At 45.8% G+C, this 18,644-nt stretch overlaps 1 protein-coding gene across 3 annotated transcripts; it reads left to right on the top strand.

Moving 5' to 3' along the window:
• The first annotated feature begins 141 nt into the window (after nucleotides 1-141).
• Nucleotides 142-18,644, top strand: LOC125428681 (zinc finger protein 436-like). 3 transcript variants are annotated; one of them, XM_048489192.1, is made up of 10 exons: nucleotides 142-462; nucleotides 2,779-2,853; nucleotides 4,252-4,479; nucleotides 5,756-5,778; nucleotides 8,113-8,225; nucleotides 10,330-10,380; nucleotides 10,674-10,768; nucleotides 12,034-12,160; nucleotides 15,439-15,549; nucleotides 16,838-18,644. In XM_048489192.1, exons 2-10 carry the CDS (start codon nucleotides 2,779-2,781, stop codon nucleotides 17,821-17,823), a joined length of 1,809 nt encoding a protein of 602 aa, XP_048345149.1. In that variant the 5' UTR covers nucleotides 142-462; the 3' UTR covers nucleotides 17,824-18,644. The 3 variants fall into 3 exon arrangements, with proteins under 3 accessions (XP_048345149.1, XP_048345150.1, XP_048345148.1); XM_048489193.1 differs by lacking the exon at nucleotides 142-462 and adding an exon at nucleotides 2,029-2,052 and having other exon boundaries at nucleotides 2,718-2,853; XM_048489191.1 differs by lacking the exon at nucleotides 142-462 and adding an exon at nucleotides 2,030-2,052.

Genomic DNA, 18,644 nt, shown 5'->3' with positions numbered 1-18,644 from the left:
CTGGGTCTTAGGTTTAATGCTAATAACCGAGCCCAGCAGCCCAGGCCAGCCTAGATGGGGGGGGGGGGCACTCTGTTTGCCCGTGCCCATAGAGAGGGCTCTGAGTGCCACCTCTAGCACCCATGCCAGAGGTTCGCCACCACTGACCTAGGACCTAGGTGGTCGCCATGAACTAGCTGTGACTTGCCGACACACACACGCACGCAAAGAGTGCGCCCTGGCTGCAACCACCAGAGGGCTGTATAAAACCCCGGACTCTTGACAACGGATCGCTCCTTTCTTTGTGCCCGTCGGTGGGAAGCAAATTTTCCAAGAACTTTTCCAGTTGCATCCGGCACCCCCATTGAAAAGCAAATCTCCGCCCTGTCCCTGTGGCCGGTGGGGGGGAGAACCTATAGACAAAGGTCGGAGGAGATCCGCTGTTTTTCTTCCTTCTGCAGTTTCAGCTCGTAGAGGACAAAGGTATGGAAGGGGCGTGGGGACGGGGGCTGGGAGGAGGAGAAAAATATCTCTGTGGAGTCATCTAAACCACAGCTCCGTCTTATAGCATCCCGACCTCTTTCCCTTGAACTTCAGGGCAGACGATTTGCATCTCTTCTTTTGCTCACAACAATCCTGCAAGGTAGATTATGCCGGGAGAACGTGGGGATTTGAACCCGTTTCCTCGCTTCTGCTCTAACCACTGCGAGATACTACCCTGGAAATTCATAGATTTGTGTATTTACTCCCCACCCCCCTTTGCAGGGCTCACTATTTTTTCAGACTCAGATTTGGATCCTGGTGAGTCAATAATTAAGCGGAGATTGCCTATGAGCGTATGGAAAGTGGCTTTAATCTGTTTACCAAGCAAGCACTGCATTTATTTCAAAAACTGTGTGAAAGCAGAACAATTCAGAAAGACTTTTAAAAGGATTTCTCTTTCTTCAAAAGCTGGTCCGGATTTTAATTGACAATATTTAAGAGTTTTTCCTTTGAAGGCAGATGCATGCGCTCCTGGTGCTGGAAACGCTGTAAAATTTCTGCAGTCCCATGGGAAAAAAAAACTAGATATGCTTATGCTTTCTATATAAATAGGAATATTTTGGAAAAAATATTGTTTAAGGGGAAAAAATTATATGGGCTTAGAAAAAGTGGACACGAAAGTAAACCTAAAACCAGTGGCTTTATTGCCCTGTATATAGATTTCATTCCTGGTATGTGGCGTTTACCTGGTGATAATCTACTTGAATCTCAGAAATAAGAGGTTCAAAATGTTTGCTTAATTTATATACATTTATTTTTGCATTATAAATGCTTGGTGGGAGAACCTGACTTGTGAATGAAACAGACAGCAATCATTTTGAAGTATACATTTGTTTGTAAACTTTTTTGGAAATATTATATTGGTCCATTCAGATCCAAAGTTTGCAGAGTGGGGGTTTGTATTATATTACGGTGAACCTGTCCCCAATTAATTCAATTATGGATTCATAACCTCCAGGTGGAGCCTGGAACTCTCCTAGAATGCTGGTTCCAGTTGAATCTGGCCGTGAAAGCCTTCGACAATACATTCTCCTAGAATTACTGCTGATCTCCAGACTACAGAGATTAGTTCCCTGGAAACTAATATTTAGATTCTAGGTGAAATCCCTCCCCAAATCCCTCCCTTCTCAGGCTCCAATCCCAAATCTCCAGGTACCTCACACACCTGTGGCAACCTCTATCTGTAAGTTGGTGAGTGTCTCCCAGTAATCTCGGTATCTAGGAGTTATAATTTGCCTCTGAACATGGTTTTACCTATTTTCTAAAAACAAGTACTGGTAAATAAGCAGGGAATAAATGTATTACATGCATTATGTGTGATGTGGTAGCTAAGAAAGTCACCAGAGGATCTCCTTAGCTGTAATCTACTTGAAAAGTATGGAAGTGTCTAGGAATTTGACATATTAGCACGCATGACTCTATTCTGTGTTGGTTAGACCTCACCTGGAATACTGTGTCCATTTCTGGGCCCCACAATTCAGGAAGGATACTGACAAGCTGGAACGGGTCCAGAGGAGGATGATCAAAAAGGTAAAAAGCCTAGAATCCGTGCCATATGAGGAGAGACTTGGGGAGCTGGGTATGTTTGGTCTGGAGAAGAGAAGGTTAAAAGGTGACATGATAGCCATGTTTCAATATTTGAAGGGGTGTCGTGTTGAAGATGGAGCAAGCTTGCTTTCTGCTGCTCCAGAGGCTAAGACAAATAAAAGCAATAATAACAGTACCATTACTATACAACCACTTTATGTACAAACAGCAACGAAGGGAGGAAACTCTGCAAGGGCGAGGTGATGCAATTCTTGCAAGAGATGTGAGGGCAGATTCTGGGTAAGAGGTTGTTTGTGTTTATTCCAACAGGGAAAGTCTTAGGCTAAAACATCATCTTTCTGCTTCTCAAAGGTGGGATGCACCTGTCGGCCGACCCCATTCTTTGCCTTTAAAAGTGGGGGCTGGGCTATTACAAAGAACTAAGGGATAATTTTCTCAAAGCACTAGGAAATGTCTGGATGTTTTTTCAGAATTTGAGGGGAGCCAGTGCCCACGAGGTATGAGGACAAACAGGTTTTTACACCTGCTTGTGTTTAGAGAGGTTTCAGTTCTGGCAAATGGTTTTGTGTGAGGAACAGAGTTTTGAGGCAGACAGTGTGCTCATCTCAGTGTTATTTCCCACAAAAGTGATTTGTTTCAACTTACAGAATTCAATTTGGATATCGGCAGGAAAGTTCTTTACTTGTTGCATTTCCCCCGAACCTGCAGATGCAGCAAAGTGGCAAGGAGAAGGAAAGAGAAGGCATGAAAGAAGAATGTTTCAGGAAAAGCGAGGCGTTTCTGGTAAGCATCCTCTTGGAACAAAAGCCAAGCGAAGCTGCGTGGAGGCAGGGGCATTCTTTCGAAATTCCTTCAGTGCAGCAAACCCACATGTGTAGTTGAAGTTTCACAATTCAAATTGTAGACATTTTGGGAAAATGTCACTAAAGGAGATTAATTTGGACCAGGGGTTTAGAACTGAGGAAAAAGGGGGGGGGGTTCAATCTCCCCCTGCCCCATGCAGCTTCACAGATAGGAAATGTGGCCCGCTCCTCTGTGTGGCAAGGTGAGGCAATCACCTCTGATGGCAGATTTTGAAGGAGTCCACTGTCACCAGGGCGATTGCCCAACGCAAGGATCCCCAACGTATTCCCCTGGGAAGGTGATTGGGGTAACAGGGCCTTAGGGGCCAGGACAGGTTTAGTGTCAGTAGAGGAGGAGAGACTCATTCAAGCTGCAAAATGCCTAGAGCGGCCACTATGAAGAAGCCCCCCTACCAGTTGTTTTAAGCCCAAGTAATGCAAAAAAGACCCACATAAAATAGATGCTGTCATTGGACACACTGTGGATGTGGGGAGAAGAGAATTCTCCATGATAGACACAGGGCAAGGCCCTGTCCATTAGAGCAAGCGCCCTCTGTCTATTGCAGAGCAAAAGCCCCTGACCGGGTTAAGTAAAAATAACGCATCCAAAAGCTCTTCTAGTGTCTTTCTTTTAGATTTATTGTTTCTATTCAATTTTGCGCAGAAGAGGGAACTCTCCTCTGTTAGCAACAGGGAGGAGGTTCAAGGGGCTGTTGCTTGTGTAATATAATTTATACCCTCTTACAAACATCCCTCCTTGTCTTCTGACCATTGGCTAGATTTGGAATACTTACACATTGCCATTTGAATCTCCACTCCTCTCCAAAGCCCACCTTGCTTTCCACAATTGGGCGTGTATTCTCTATGTCATCTCTTGCCCTATCTAGAGATCTTGGCTGCTATATCAACTAAGATTTTATGTCATTTTTATCTGTATTTGTATCTCCTTATCTCAATTGAGGGTTCTTGTTTCTTCAAAATCAAAGCTCCAGTGTCAGGTTGCTCTATGAGTTTCTGCTTTCTTCCAACGAAAGTAAGTTTTTGTAGTGCCGGTGACTGCGTGAATTGGCACTCATATAACTTTATATGGATTAAATCGCCGCGTCGGCTTAAAACATTATAAACTATATGTTCATATCATCCAGCACAGGGGCCTGGTCCGGAAGTTTGCCAGCTCTATTCCTGGGCATTTTAGGGGTGGAGTCTTGGGAGGGAAAGGACCTCAGCAGGGTATAATGTCATAGACTCTACCTACCACAGCAGCCGTTGTTTTTTTTTAAGGGCGACTGATCTCTGTTGCCTGGCTGGAGATCAGTTGTAATTCCAGTTGTAATTGCAGAGAGAGACAGAAACCGAGAGGAAGATGATCATCCGGGAGTGGAATGAGTTGCGGACGTTTATTGAACAGCAAGAAAAATGTGCATTGAGGAGGCTGGAGGAGCTGGACAGAGAGATTGTTGCAAGGAGAGGCGAGAACATTTCAGGAAGTAGCAAGAAGACCTCACTTCCTGGCATGGATGCAGAAAGCAGTGGGAGACCATCTGCAAAGATGAAAATCCTCAACACGGTAAGATTTGGGTCACTTTTGTTCACACGTTTATTTATTTAAACTTAAAGAGCTTGTATGTTGACTCTCTGCTACCAGCGGTTCACAACAAGGTATCTCAGCACAGGAGAGATGGACTTGCCTGAAGTCCACCCCAACAAGCAAACTTGCTGCAATGTACTGAACTAGGTGAAACGGGCAAAATGTCTTCAAGGGCTGCCCGATGAAAGACCCATTGCAGTAGCCTTAACAGCAAACAAATGTATGATAGCAGACATGTTCTGGGCTGGGACCCACTTTGTCAAATGCAAAATATGCTGCGGAGCAGGTGGTTTGGGTTTTGACCTGCTAGATCTTCTGTCTAACCAAAGTCCACTTAAAAAACAACACCACCTGAAAAGCAACCTTAAGAAAGTTGTGGTGTGGAGAAGAGAAAAGCCGGGGGGGGGGGGGGAATGTGTGGCAGAACTATGCAAGATATGTCTGTCATTGCTAGCCAAATGGGAGCCATTAGATTCAAAGGCAGGATGACTCCAACCAGCAGATACTTGAGAACGGTCAGAGGGAAGCCTGTGGACTTCTCTGTGGCATCTGACTGGCCACTGTTGTCAACAGGATGTTGGACCAGATGATCCATTGGTCTGTTCCAGCAGGACTTTGTATTATTATTCTTGCTGAATTTGAAAAGGCATGCCCTCCTGCATTGAGAAAAGAAGGAATGCTTCTTGGGGGCTGCACTTGATGGCCCTTGGGGGTCTCTTCCAACTCTATGATTCTATGATTCTTCCAGGAATGCACCTGCCACATGTTGGATAGGCAATAACTCACATTTCGGAACCTCCAGGTTCAGAGGCAGTCAGCCTCTGAATGCCACTGCCAGGAGGCAACATTAGGGCAAGGCCTCGGCCTTTATGCTCTGTTGTTGGGCTTCCAGAGGAACCGGTTGGCCACTGTGTGAGATAAGATTCTGGACCAAATGGAACGCTGGTCCAACCCAGCAGGGCTCTTCTTACATTTTTACATTAATAAAAAGTTGCTTTTAAAAAGATCTGCCGCCCAAATCATCAGGGGCACACTTTTTAATTGATGCCAAGGTTTCGAATCAATCTGATTTAACATCCCAGCCTTAAAAAAACATTTTCCTAAATCCACTCAGAATTAATGTGCAGTATGTTTTGGTCTCCCAGCTGATAAGGTTTCCTGCCGTTGTCTGCAAATATAGGTACTTCAAAAGATACGGAGGTTTTGGGTTTGTTTCTGATTGGTTTTCTTTTCTCTCTCTCCATGTCTCCTCTAGAGCATCAGTAGGACGAGGAGCAGGTATGTTTCCCATATGTTTTCTGTAAGCAGGTATGTTTTACTGCCCACACGTTGCTCTGCTTGACTTGTTTTTGGAACTGCCCTGGACTGGAGCAAATAGACTTGGGGCTGCTTCCAGTTGCCCCTGGTTTCCAATAGCGCACTTATTTCAATTCCCACTCACACCAAAGCATCCATAGAGGGTTATTCTCCATGCACTCCCCCAGGCTAGGACGCAGGAGTCCTGGGTTCGAATCTTCACTCTCCCATGGAAGTTTGCTAGGTGACCTTGGGCTTGTCACTCTCTGTCAGCCTAACCTACCTCACAGGGTTGTTGTGCAGGTAAAATGGAAGAGAAAATGTTGCAAGCCGCATTGGAGAGAAAGTCAGGGTATAAATGGAATTAATAAATAAATGTTCCACCTGTGCCTGCCATTCCCCCTCCCCTTCCCTTCCATCCCTTGCATGCCACCCCACACTCCCTCCCCTCCCCCCTCCCCTTGCATGCCACCCCTCCTTCACCTCCCCCTCCCTACGCGAGGGTGGGTGGGCCATGTGCTGGGCCACCTGTCACTCCCTCCCTTCCCTTCCCTTCCCTTCCCTTCCCTTCCCTTCCCTTCCCTTCCCTTCCCTTCCCTTCCCTTCCCTTCCCTTCCCTTCCCTTCCCTTCCCTTCCCTTCCCTTCCCCTCCTCTCCCTCCCCTTCCCTTGCATGCCACCCCTCCCTTTCCCCCTCCCTCCACTAGGGTGGGTGGGCCATGCTACCAGAGGGTTTTGGATACCTTTTCTTTTTGTAAAAAATAATAATCATCAGTAGTTAGTATATTGCTATAGTATTGATTTTTGTTTGTTTGCTGTCAAGTCACAACTGACTTCTGGCGAGCCTGCAGGATTTTCAAGGCAAAAGATGTTTGGAGGTGGTTTGCCATTCCCTTCTACCTCCATATCCTGCCCCTGGTATTCCTTGGAGGTCTCCCATCCGAATACTTGCCAGGGTCAAGGCCAAGAGTGTGTGACTGGCTGAAGGTCACCCAGTCAGTTTTCATGGCAGAGTGGGGATTTGAACTTGGATTTCTTAGTCTGACACCTTAACTATCACACCACACTAGTTCTCTACTGTTATTGTAAAAAGCTGGCCAGAAAGCTGGCCAGTAGGTGTACAGTATGAGGAGATGCCAAGAGAAACTGTGGGCAAGGAGATCTAAAAAGAAGGCAACCTTCCTCCCAATGTTGTGTTCAATTTCACTTTTGCTATGATTCTCCTGGAAAGATCATACGCAAGCAGGTTTGTGAAAGATCACAATTTCATTTCATTTCACATTTAATTTATATCCCGCCCTCCCCTGGAGGGCTCAGGCTGGCGAACAACAGTAGTGAACAAACAATAAAGCATAGCATAGACAGCAACAATAATAAATCATAATACAACAGTGATGGCGAACCTATGGCACGGGTGCCAGAGGTGGCACTCAGAGCCCTCTCTGTGGGCACGTGCAAACATAGTCCCCCCCCCCCCCACAATCTAGACTGGCCTGGGCCTCTGGGCTCGATTATTAGCATTAAACCTAAGACCTAGTTTTGGGGAAGCAGTGTAGGTAACCCTGTTAAGCGCTGTTAAACTAAAGCGTGATCCTTCACCTTGGAGTAAGCTCGGTTGCTGGCAATGGGGCTTGCTTCTGAGTAAACCCCCCTAGGGTCGTGATTCACCCGTTGGAAGAGTTGCACGGTTGCTTCAAAGCAAAGTCACCCACCACCACCAAGCTTACTCCTGAGTAACACATGCATCGGAGCCAACAGTTTTTTCTAAATGAAAACCTCAGTATTCAGGTTAAATTGCCGTGTTGGCACTTTGCGATAAATAAGTGGGTTTTGGGTTGCAATTTGGGCACTCGGTCTCGAAAAGGTTCGCCATCGCTGTAATACAACAATATCAACAGCATAATAATGCATCACAGTGATATTCTATAAGCAATAAACAATTTAGATATCAATAAAATAGATATAATGATAACACAATCAAGTTTAGATTTAACGATGGCGATTTGACATATCAGACCTAGCAATATCAATAGCAACAACAACAACAACCATAACAATAACAGCAGCACAAAAACCAGTAGACCAAAGTAGCAGGTGAAAGTCCGGAAGGTGAATGCTTGGATGATAATGTTCTGTATGCAATATTAAAGACAACAACAACCTCTTCTGGTTTGGGAGGGAAGGTGAAGGAAGAACATTCGAACAGAATCAGCCTAGAGATGTGTCAGAATGGGGCCCATGATGGACTGGGCTGGGTATAAATATTTTAACAGATAAGCGGGACACATTCTTACCTTCCCCTCTCTTTCTTCATCAGGAACAATGGGGTATTCCCTAATCCTGCAATGGGTCTAGTCGAGCTCGAAAAGAGGATAAAGCATTTCTCTCAGAAAAGGATTATCACACAAGACGTGCTGTCGGCATTTAAAGGTGAGTTCTGTCATCAGGAAGTTGAATCTAAAGATGCAGGACACTCTGTGGAGGAAGGGGAAAAGAAATGAAATGAATGAATGAATCTCAGTAGAATTCTAGTTCTACCTAAATTCGTTGTACCTCTCTATTCTGCATTGGTTAGGACACCTCACCTGGAATATTGTGTACAATTCTGGGCACCGCAATTCAGGAAGGATATTGACAAGCTGGAATGGGTTCAGAGGAAAGATCTGAAAACCATGCCCTACGAGGAGAGACTTAGGGAGCTGGTATGTTTGGTGAAGAGAAGGTTAAGAGGTGACATGATAGCCATATTTAGTTATCTGAAGGGATGTCATGTTGGTGAGGGAGCAAGCTTGTTTTCTGCTGCTCCAGAGACTGGAACCAGGAGTAATGGGTTCAAGGTTAAGGAAAAGAGATTCTAGCTAAACATCATGGAAAACTTCCTGATAGTAAGGGCTGTTCGACAGTGGAATGCACTACCTTGGAGTGTGGTGGAGTCTCCTTCTTTGCAGGTTTTTAAAGAGAGGCTGGGTGGCCATCTGTCAGGAGTGTGTTGATTATGTGTTCCTACATTGCAGGGAGTTGGATCTGATGACCCTTGGGGGTCTCTTCCAACTCTATGACTCTATGAATCTATGACTTGATTTTGGAGAATGCCGTATCCAACAGTGTGGAAACCCTACCAGTGATATTTCCAAAAATTCCTCAAATGAGAGTGGGGTTGCCCACCTCCAGGTGCAACCTGGAGATCTCCTGGAATTGCAACTGATCTCCAGATGAAAGAAGAAAATGGCTGCTCTGGAGGGACTCTGTGGCATTATACTAGAACCAGGGGGCATTCATTGAAAATGCTGGGGGGAAGAATTAGGACTAATAAAAGGAAACACTTCTTCACGCAACGTGTGATTGGTGTTTGGAATATGCTGCCACAGGAGGTGGTGATGGCCACTAACCTGGATAACTTTCGGGGTACAAATGGGATAGATTTTAGCGGAGGAGAAGGTCGATCTATAATACAAATAACCTTTTGATCCTCCTTGATCTCAGATTGCAAATGCTTTAGCAGACCAGGTGCTCGGGAGCAGCAGCAGCAGAAGGCCATTGCTTTCACATCCTGCACGTGAGCTCCCAAAGGCACCTGGTGGGCCACTGCGAGTAGCAGAGTGCTGGACTAGATGGACTCTGGTCTGATCCAGCAGGCTAGTTCTTATGTTCTTATACCCCACTGAGGTCCTTCTGCTCCCCAAATCCTGCCCGCCCCAGGGTCTATCCCCAGATCTCCAGGAATTTCCCAACCTGGAGTTGGCTACCCTTGCTGACAGACTTTATTGGTGGAGTAGGGATCTGACAAAAGCTACTGGCTGTGTTGGATAAATTTAGAGGTGGTATACCTCTCACAAGCAGATGTTGGAAGGCAGGTGGGCGGGGGCTATTCTTGCTTTGGGGGCATTTGATGGTCATGGTTGGAAACCAGGATGCTGGACTGGAAGGGGTAACGGTCTAATCCAGCAGATGAATCTTTGCAAAAGTTGTGGTTGCTAGAATAGGTTTGAAAGTAATCTGGGAAGTAAAGCCATACAAAGCCCTTATTTAGCTCATTCCAATAATCTTGGGAGAAGAAGAGTTGGATTTATATCCCCCCTTTCTCTCCCATAGGAGACTCAAAGGGGCTGACAATCTCCTTGCCCTTCCCCCCTCACAACAAACAACCTGTGAGGTAGGTGGGGCTGAGAGAGCTCCAAGAAGCTGTGACTAGCCCAAGGTCACCCAGCTGGCGTGTGAGGGAGTGTACAGGCTAATCTGAATTCCCCAGATAAGCCTCCACAGCTCAGGCGGCAGAGCGGGGAATCAAACCCAGTTCTTTTCACCTAGATTTTATAAAGCAGAGCAGCAGTGGCGTAGTGGTTAAGAGTAGGTGTACTCTAATCTGTACACCTACTCTTAACCACTACACCACTGCAGCTCTGCTTTGTAAAATCATTACATGTTATAAAGTTAACAGATTTAGAAAGCATTAAACTAGTTCCAAAAGAGGGTTATATTGTGTATACAATATGCAGGACCTGGATTCTTACTTTCCCTTGCCTTTCTCTTCTAGAAATTATACAAATGGAGCTGGGGAATGACTTAAGTCCCACTTTCTTATCTGGTAAGAACATATAAATATTACCTACCTACCTGCCCCACCTATGGATTTATATGGACTGTGACTATTGAGGTCTGTCAAGGTCACTTCTGTGGAGACAGATTCCTTACAGCCAAGCCACATATTTCTTATTATTTATTAAATACAACAGCAGGACGATGGACATAAAAGCTGGTAACAAAATGAAAAGTTTGATGTCAGCAAGAATTAAGGATAATTATTGCCCCACAAAGTGTTTCACAAGGTCGGTTAACTCATCACAGCTAACAAAGAAATGCTTTATAAAACTCTCTCAGTCCCAGGCTACCAAGGAAAGTCGTCCTTCTACTCAAGATTCCTCCAATGTTGCCGAAGACATGGAAGGGAAATGGCTGCATTAGACCTGGACCCGGTAAGGGAGTTTGAAAGGGGTGACTCTTTTGGAAAGGGGAGAGAGAAGGGGACTGTGGGGGTGGCTCTTTTGGATCAGTCCAAGTTTTGTGGTCTTGCCCTGTCACCGTGGATACGTGATAAAGCAGAAGGTCTTTCCCTTCTTTGGAGATATCATTGTCAAAAGAGCGCCTTTCTTCCAGTTCAACAAATTAGCACTTCTCACACTGGAGTCCTGGGACCTCAAGGGGATCAAGGAGTCCTTTCTGAGGATGAAAGTTGAGCCATTTTCATGTTTTCTGGTTGAATGTCTGGCTCTTCCTTTTTTCCATAGCAGAGAGGCTGGTTTTTCTGTTTGTTTAGTTCTTTTTCAGGCAAAGGAATTTGCCTTCAGTGTCTGTGGAATGTGAAAACTTGCAACGAGTTCTTTTGGAGATATCTAATTTCGGAATCAGGCCTCCAAAGCATTTTCAACTCTGGTATGGCGCCTCCTAGGGATAATGGACTACAATTCCCATCATTCCCTGCCAGCATGGCCAATTGGGGTGAAAGGTTAGAGGTGGAAGGCCATGGTGAAAGGTGGCCAATTTGGTGGCCAATTGGTGAAAGCATGGCCAATTGGGGTGAAAGGTGAGAGGTGGAAGGCCATGGTGGCAAACCTATGGCACTCCAGATGTTCATGGACTACAATTCCCATCATTCCCTGCCAGCATGGCCAATTGGCCAAGATATTAACTTGAAACATCCTGCTAGCAGCTGTAACATATATCATTCCTAAGGCTTCCAGCTTTTTGATTTGTGTCTGTCTTGCAGTGATGTCCTTCAATTCTTTTTAAAATTTCAATATATTTTTGAACCGATGCCAGAAATGACAGTAGGAGGCGGTCATAGAGAAGCAATTTGAGGGAGGTTGATTTAGACTGAAACAGTGAATGACTGGGACAAAATTAAGCTGCCCCCTTCCTCCTTTCACTCCTGTGATCAATTTCACTCTCCTTGACACTTCTTTGTGTCTAATAAAAAACAGTAGTTAAATATCTTCCCTCCACTCCATTCCTTAAGCAACATGGAAGTTCTCAGTTACACTGTGGAAACACTCTGCAGCCACCTAGGAGGCATACATTTCATTTCTCCTTTCTTCTGTACCTTGCTCTAAAGTTTGCAATGCAGTGCCGTGTTTAAATAGGGCTTGTTTTTTTCTGCTGAAGAAATAACAGGATCGTAAGTCCAAACCGAGGCCTCATTTTTGTCCCTTTCCTTCTGAACGGGGTTCTGTGGTGTTTTTAGGGGCTCGTGACCTTTGAGGAGGTGGCTGTCCATTTCACTGAGGAGGAATGGGCTCTCCTGGACCCTCACCAGAAAGCTTTGCACAGGGACATTATGCAGGAGAATTATGAAAATGTCACCTCTGTGGGTAAGGACTACTTTCCTTTGGGTTTGAGGGATGGGGTAAGGCTCAAGCAGTGCACCTACCAATTGTTCTTACCACCTGGTGGCACTCTGTGACTCTAGCTAGGAGACCCAGCACAAGTAGTGGCTCGAGAGTGGCAGACTTAACCTTGGACACTGGATTTGAGCCCCCCACTACTCCACATCAAGAAGAAGAAGAAGAAGAAGAAGAAGAAGAAGAAGAAGAAGAAGAAGAAGAAGAAGAAGAAGAAGAAGAAGAAGAAGCTAGCTAGGCTAGCTAGCTTAAGAAGAAGAAGAAGAGGAGAGAAGAGTTTAGATTTTGACATCCCCTCTTTCTCTCCTGCAGGAGACTCAAAAGGGCTGACAATCTCCTTTGCTCTTTTTTCCTCTTGTGGGAGGTGTAGGTGGGGCTGATGAGGAAGTCTCCGAGAAACTGTCAGATCTGAGCTCTGGGCATGGCCACCTTAGCGTGTGGGAGTGCACAGGCTAATCTGAATTCCCCAGATAAGCCTCCACAGCTCAGGCGGCAGAGCTGGGAATCAAACCCGGTTCCTCCAGATTAGATACACGAGCTCCTAACCTCCTACGCCTGTTGTGTGACCTTGGGCTAGTCACAGATCTGTCCCAACTTCCTCAGCCCCATTTACCTCACAAAGTGCCTGTTGTGGACCAGGGGAGAGAAGGAGTTTGTAAATTGCTTAGAGACTCTTTACAGGAGATAATGGCGGGATATACATCTAAACCAGGGGTCCCCAAACTACGGCCCGGGGGCCAAATGTGGCCCCCTGAAGGCATTTATCCGGCCCGCCAGGCATGGCGGCGATTGCTCCATTCATGTGCAGTGGGGGCCTTCCGGGAGGGAGAGGAGGAACTCGGCCCCAACGGGGCTAAGCTGGATTGTGGAAAGCTACATTGATGGCACCCCTAAATTCCATGAATTTCTGACCCAGAGTTGGAAACCTTACATGTGGCAAACGCCTTGCTCCTCAGCTCTCCTCTCAGCTGTCACTCCATGTGTTGCTCTCTTTAGGCTTTCTTTTGGTTCACTCACTCCCATTGGCATGTGCACGTAGCCAGGGCTGGCTGAATCGCTCAGTCTGGCTGCTAGGAGGAAAAAAGAAACCCAGGAAGATACTCTGGGATCCTAAGTTAGATGGAATGTTCTGCATTGGGAAAGTTCTAGCTTTTTTTTTTTTTACAGGGAAGGTATCTCCACAGCCTCCCCTAAATAACAATATTTGGGAGCCTCCACCCCATAACTCTTTTGACATACTTTGGTCACTGTTCTAAAAATAGACCATGACAGAAAGGCTGAAAGGTGAAATCAAACATTTTACAATCATTTGTGCATAGGAATTTGTTCATAGTTTTTTTTAGTCCGGCCCTCCAACAGTCTGAGGGACAGTGAACTGGCCCCCTGTTTAAAAAGTTTTGGGACCCCTGATCTAAACTCTTCTTCTTCATGAGAATTGAAGATTGTTTCAGAGGGTGGTCTGAAGTAGAACAGCTGGATTTGAGCCCAGTAGCACCTTAGAGACCAACAAGAGTTTCAAGGTTTTACTTATTTATTCCACCCTTCCCCAAAGAAGGTTGGGCTCTGGGCAGCTAACAACTTAAAAAATGTATACAATCAGAATATTTCATACTTGGTTTAAAATCACAACAGTAAGCAGTTAAAATATGCAGTGATGCCCAATTTCCAACTCCAGTTTGTCTCACCATCTGGGTAACCAACCAAGGAAGGGGTACAAAAGGAGAGAATCAACTCAAACCAGCCAGTGTATAAGGATATGGCAATGGGTAAAAGAAAGAAAGATTGATAAGGGTAGGAGGCCAGGAGGGATGTAACTGTCGCTGCCTCAACTATAGGCCTGGTGGAACAGATCCATCTTGCAGGCCCTTTGGAACTGAGCCAAATCCCTCAGGGCCCAGGCCTCCACTGAAAGAGTGTTGCACCCAGGCCCAGGGCCGAAAATGCTCTGGCTCTGGTCGAGGACAGCCAGGTGCTTCTAGGGCTAGGAACCAACAAGTTATTTCCCATTGAGCCTAATGCCTTTGGGGGTTTTATTGGGAGAGGCGGTCCCATATGATCTTTCAAGGTCAAAACTCCCTTCGGAGGAGCTTTCACTGATTCCATTTCACAGCCCGCACAACCTTTCCCACCAAAAATTGTGGACAGAGTTATATCAGGAATATGAAAGCCTGAACTGCTTGTTCAGGTTTTTAACAAGTTGGGTCCGGGTTTTCTACAGCCACACAGCAGTTGTGGTGAATGCCTTTTAAAATGAGCCCAATCTGGGTCAGGATACTCTAGTGAGGGGAGGAAGGGCTACTACTGTCTGTTCCTCCACACCATCTTCCTATTTTTGCTGAATTAATCCCCCCAAGCACTATTTTGACATAGGAAAATGGTCCCAACTTTTATGAAACCTCAACAAGTAGTTTGGCTCTGAGAGCTAGAGAGGTAAGAGAAGAAAGATCAGGAAGGCCATGCCTGTGAGGTTAGGCATTTGTGCTATATTAGGCATCTGTGACAATTGAAGGAGGAGTATGGGGAGGGTAATCATTAGAGATGCCAGCTCTGTCAGCTTCCTTGGGCACTGTGAAAAGATGGTCTACAAATACATATCATAAACCTATGATATAAACATATGATAGACACAGATTATTTATTACATGTTGCACCAAAATACATCCAGCCCTGGACAGCGCATTCTCATGTGAGGGTGCCACAAATTCAGGGCCAAACTAGATGAGACGGCAGCCAGTGGTCAACACATGGCCACCGATGCCATTTTAAAGGAGTATTTAGCCATTTTTAAATTTTCTGTCAGACCGATCCTGATTGGGCACACAGTAGGACAGCAATGGGCGATCTTGCTTCCCTCTTCTGAGCCTTTTGACATATCAAGCCAACCCCCCCTCCCACAGCTGTTTATGCACTTTAAAGGACATGGGGAGGTTTTTCACAGTGCCATCCGCAACAGCAATTTCAAGATGGCAAAATTCTCCTCAAATGGTGTCGGTGGCCAGAAATTTGTCCCAAGGTGGCTGTCTGGTCTATTTTGGTCCTCAGTATGCTTGATATGCTCTTCAATTCCTATCCCCCTATCTCCACAGACAGACTTGTGTACACACAAGTCCACACTAAGGAAGATGATCTGTGGACTTATACTGGCCTGTTGCATATGACTTTGGCTGGGAAATCCAGTAGGATGGCTATGCAACATGCAACTACTGAAATTAACATTCCTCCACCCTCTTATTTCTCTCTGGCAACAGTGCTTTCCCTCGCCAAGTCTGATGGGGTACCCTGGATAGATGAAGGGGCAGGGGCAAGCTTCCTGGTTCCGTGTTCTGACAAGAGGAATCATTGTGACGTCACCAATACAGGTGGGAGAAACTATTGTCCTGTATTACCCGGTGCTGTCTAATCAGAGGACTATTCCTTCCAAGCTCCCTACCTGCAAGTTTAACTACTTGCTATACTGTTTCCATGTCCTCCCCAGACCAACTGTGGTTCCTGTCAAACCAAATGTGCCTGGGGGAGTTATGTGTTGGGTGCTCACAGCTATTTGTGAAACTTGATTCTCAGGAACCTGATTTTTCTTGCAGGAGCAGCAGTGGCGTAGGAGGTTAAGAGCTCATGTATCTAATCTGGAGGAACCGGGTTTGATTCCCAGCTCTGTTGCCTGAGCTGTGGAGGCTTCTCTGGGGAATTCAGATTAGCCTGTGCACTCCCACACACGCCAGCTGGGTGACCTTGGGCTAGTCACAGCTTCTCAGAGCTCTCTCAGCCCCACCTAACTCACAGGGTGTTTGTTGTGAGGGGGGGAAGGGCAAGGAGATTGTCAGCCCCTTTGAGTCCCCTGCAGGAGAGAAAGGGGGGATATAAATCCAAACTATTTTTCTTCTCCTCACACTGTTTTGTTGACCTGAAATTGCTCCTATAAGTAAAACTTATCACTCTTCTTTATGTGGGATGGAAATGTAAATTTTAATGGGTAATTCTTTTGAAACTTTAACTCAGGAAATCCCCTTACCTTACATTCACGCGCTGAATCATGGGGCTGCCATGTTGAAATTTCTCAGCTGTATGTGTGTGTGGGGGGGGCACAGTTTGGATTTGAACCACGATGTATGGTCGTCCCGTTCCCCCCCCCCCCCATGCTATCTTCCCAACTTGAAATGGACCCAGAAAGTCTGGTAGTTTCACTGGGAAATCTTACACGTAGGCTTAGCAGTATACACAGTTTGCCTGAATGGAGCAAATAATGGTTCCTTGGGATGGTTTCGGGTGGAAGAAAATGGTGCAGGGAGGAAGAGTTTAAGTCCTCTCTCCTCACCCACTGTTGTCTCCATCCAAACAGGGCCTCCACATGGCTGAGAATTTTGTTTCAAAGTCAGTGGGAGTGCTGTGTTGTGGTTTGACGGGACTCACAGCAGATTCAGAAACAGTTACAACAGAAGTCCGCCTCATAAGGTTGAGAGGATAAAATGGAGAAGGGAATCCTAACTCCCCATGGGCAGATAAAATAGGAATAAATCCTCAAAGCTGTAGGACAGCAAATCTTCTCAGGGAACCCCAAGCGCGGTGGGCTGAGTGCTTCAACCCACAGGACTGTAGAATGGAGAAAGCAGAATCAAAACTTATATGTCTCTCCCTCCTCCTTTATTCCAGCCCATGTTGCTGAAGGAAATACAAACAGAATGGAGAATAATTTACTACTGGACAATTCTGAGCAAGAAATACCTCATGGGACTTCTTTCGGAAGCGCAAAGGACTTACCTCTCCAGAGTCATGAGGGAGCGGATTTGACTGTGCATCAACGCAGATCAACGAGACAGCAACAAAACAAAACAAAGTCCAAAGAGGAAAAGCCCGTTCCCCCTCAGAATGGCTGTCAGGATGTCAGGAAAACCACTGTCCAGAAGAGAATCATTAAGAGTGGGAGGCAAAAGGCATGTAACAAATGTGGGAAACTCTTTAGTCAAAGTGTTCTCCTCCTTAAGCATAAGAGAACCCACCTGGGCGTGAAACCCCAAAAATGTTCAGACTGTGGTAAAATCTTCAGCCGGCAATCCTGCCTTCACAAACACAAGAGAACCCACAGAGTGGCGAAATTGTTCGACTGCTTGGACTGCGGGAAATCTTTCCATCGGCGTTCCCACCTTGCTTCACACCAAGGAATCCACGCAGGAGTCAAACCTTACAAGTGTTCGGATTGTGGGAAAAGCTTCCGGAGGGGACCTGACCTTAACAGGCATCAGAAAATCCATACGGGAGAAAAACTGCATGAATGCTCGGAATGTGGGAAGAGCTTCCTCCTGAGTTCAAGCCTCTCTAAACACGAGAGGACCCATACAGGAGAGAAGCCCTACAAATGCTCAGACTGTAAGAAGAGTTTCAGCCAGAGATCTCACCTTATTGTTCACAAAAGAACCCATACCAGGGAGAAGCACCTAAAACAAGTCTTTGCTCTTAAGCAAGTATGGTTTCCTCTAATCAGGAAAGCCTACCTCACAGCACATCAGAGAACCCACACAAGAGAGAAACCCTACAAGTGCTCTGACTGTGGCAAAAACTTTAAACTGAACTCAGCATGTATCAAACACAAGAGAAGTCATCTTTTAAATACTCAGAGGGTAAGGGATGCTTCTGTATGATGCGAAAAAAATCCGCGCGGGGATTCAAATTGTGCAAATGAGATAATGCAAGAAATTCTTGCATGAAGTGAGAAGAAAGAATTAGTCAGGTTTAGTGGTTAGAGTGTAGGATTAAGAGCAGGGAGATCTGGGTTCAAATCCCCAGTCAACCATGAAGAATTGGATGACCTTGATCCAGTCAATTCATTTCAATTCCATGTATCTCATACAGTTGCTCTGAAGATGAAATACCAGTGGAGAAAAACACACACAGTGTGTTGAATTCCATGAAGGGAGAATGAAATTAAAAATAAGAGAGACAGTGCTGCATCTATGAGGTGCATCAGGATCAATTTCCACAGGACAGAAATCTCAGACCCTGGATTATAGAGTGGACTCGGCTTCTGTCATATATGATTAGCACACTTTCTCCTCTTCCCACATGCTGTTCCTGCTATGGATTGTCACTACAGTGTATATAGAAGGAGATTCAGCCTCTGTCCCATGTGGAAGCACTATGGTGAAGGAAATGTTTGGCCTTTTGCACACAGGAATGTGAGAACATGATCTAAGAGGAGCCCTGCTAGAGCTGAACCAGTGGTCCATCTTGTCCAAAATCCTTGCCTCGGAGAGTGGTGGAGTCTCCTTCTTTAGAGGTTTTTAAACAGAGCTGGATGAGCATATGTCGGGAGTGTTTTGATTGTGTGTTCCTGCATGGCAGGGGGTTGGACTTGATGGCCCTTGTGTTCTCTTCCAACTCTATGATTCTATGTACTTGGCCAAGCAGGGAATGGAAGCTGAGACCTTTCTTTGTTGTTCCTGCCCCTCCCAGCATAATTGGC

Source organism: Sphaerodactylus townsendi, linkage group LG03, assembly GCF_021028975.2.
Source record: "Sphaerodactylus townsendi isolate TG3544 linkage group LG03, MPM_Stown_v2.3, whole genome shotgun sequence".
Taxonomy (NCBI): Eukaryota; Metazoa; Chordata; class Lepidosauria; order Squamata; family Sphaerodactylidae; genus Sphaerodactylus; species Sphaerodactylus townsendi.
The sequence above is the reverse complement of the archived record's forward strand: the minus strand, read 5'-3'. Positions and strand labels throughout refer to the sequence as shown.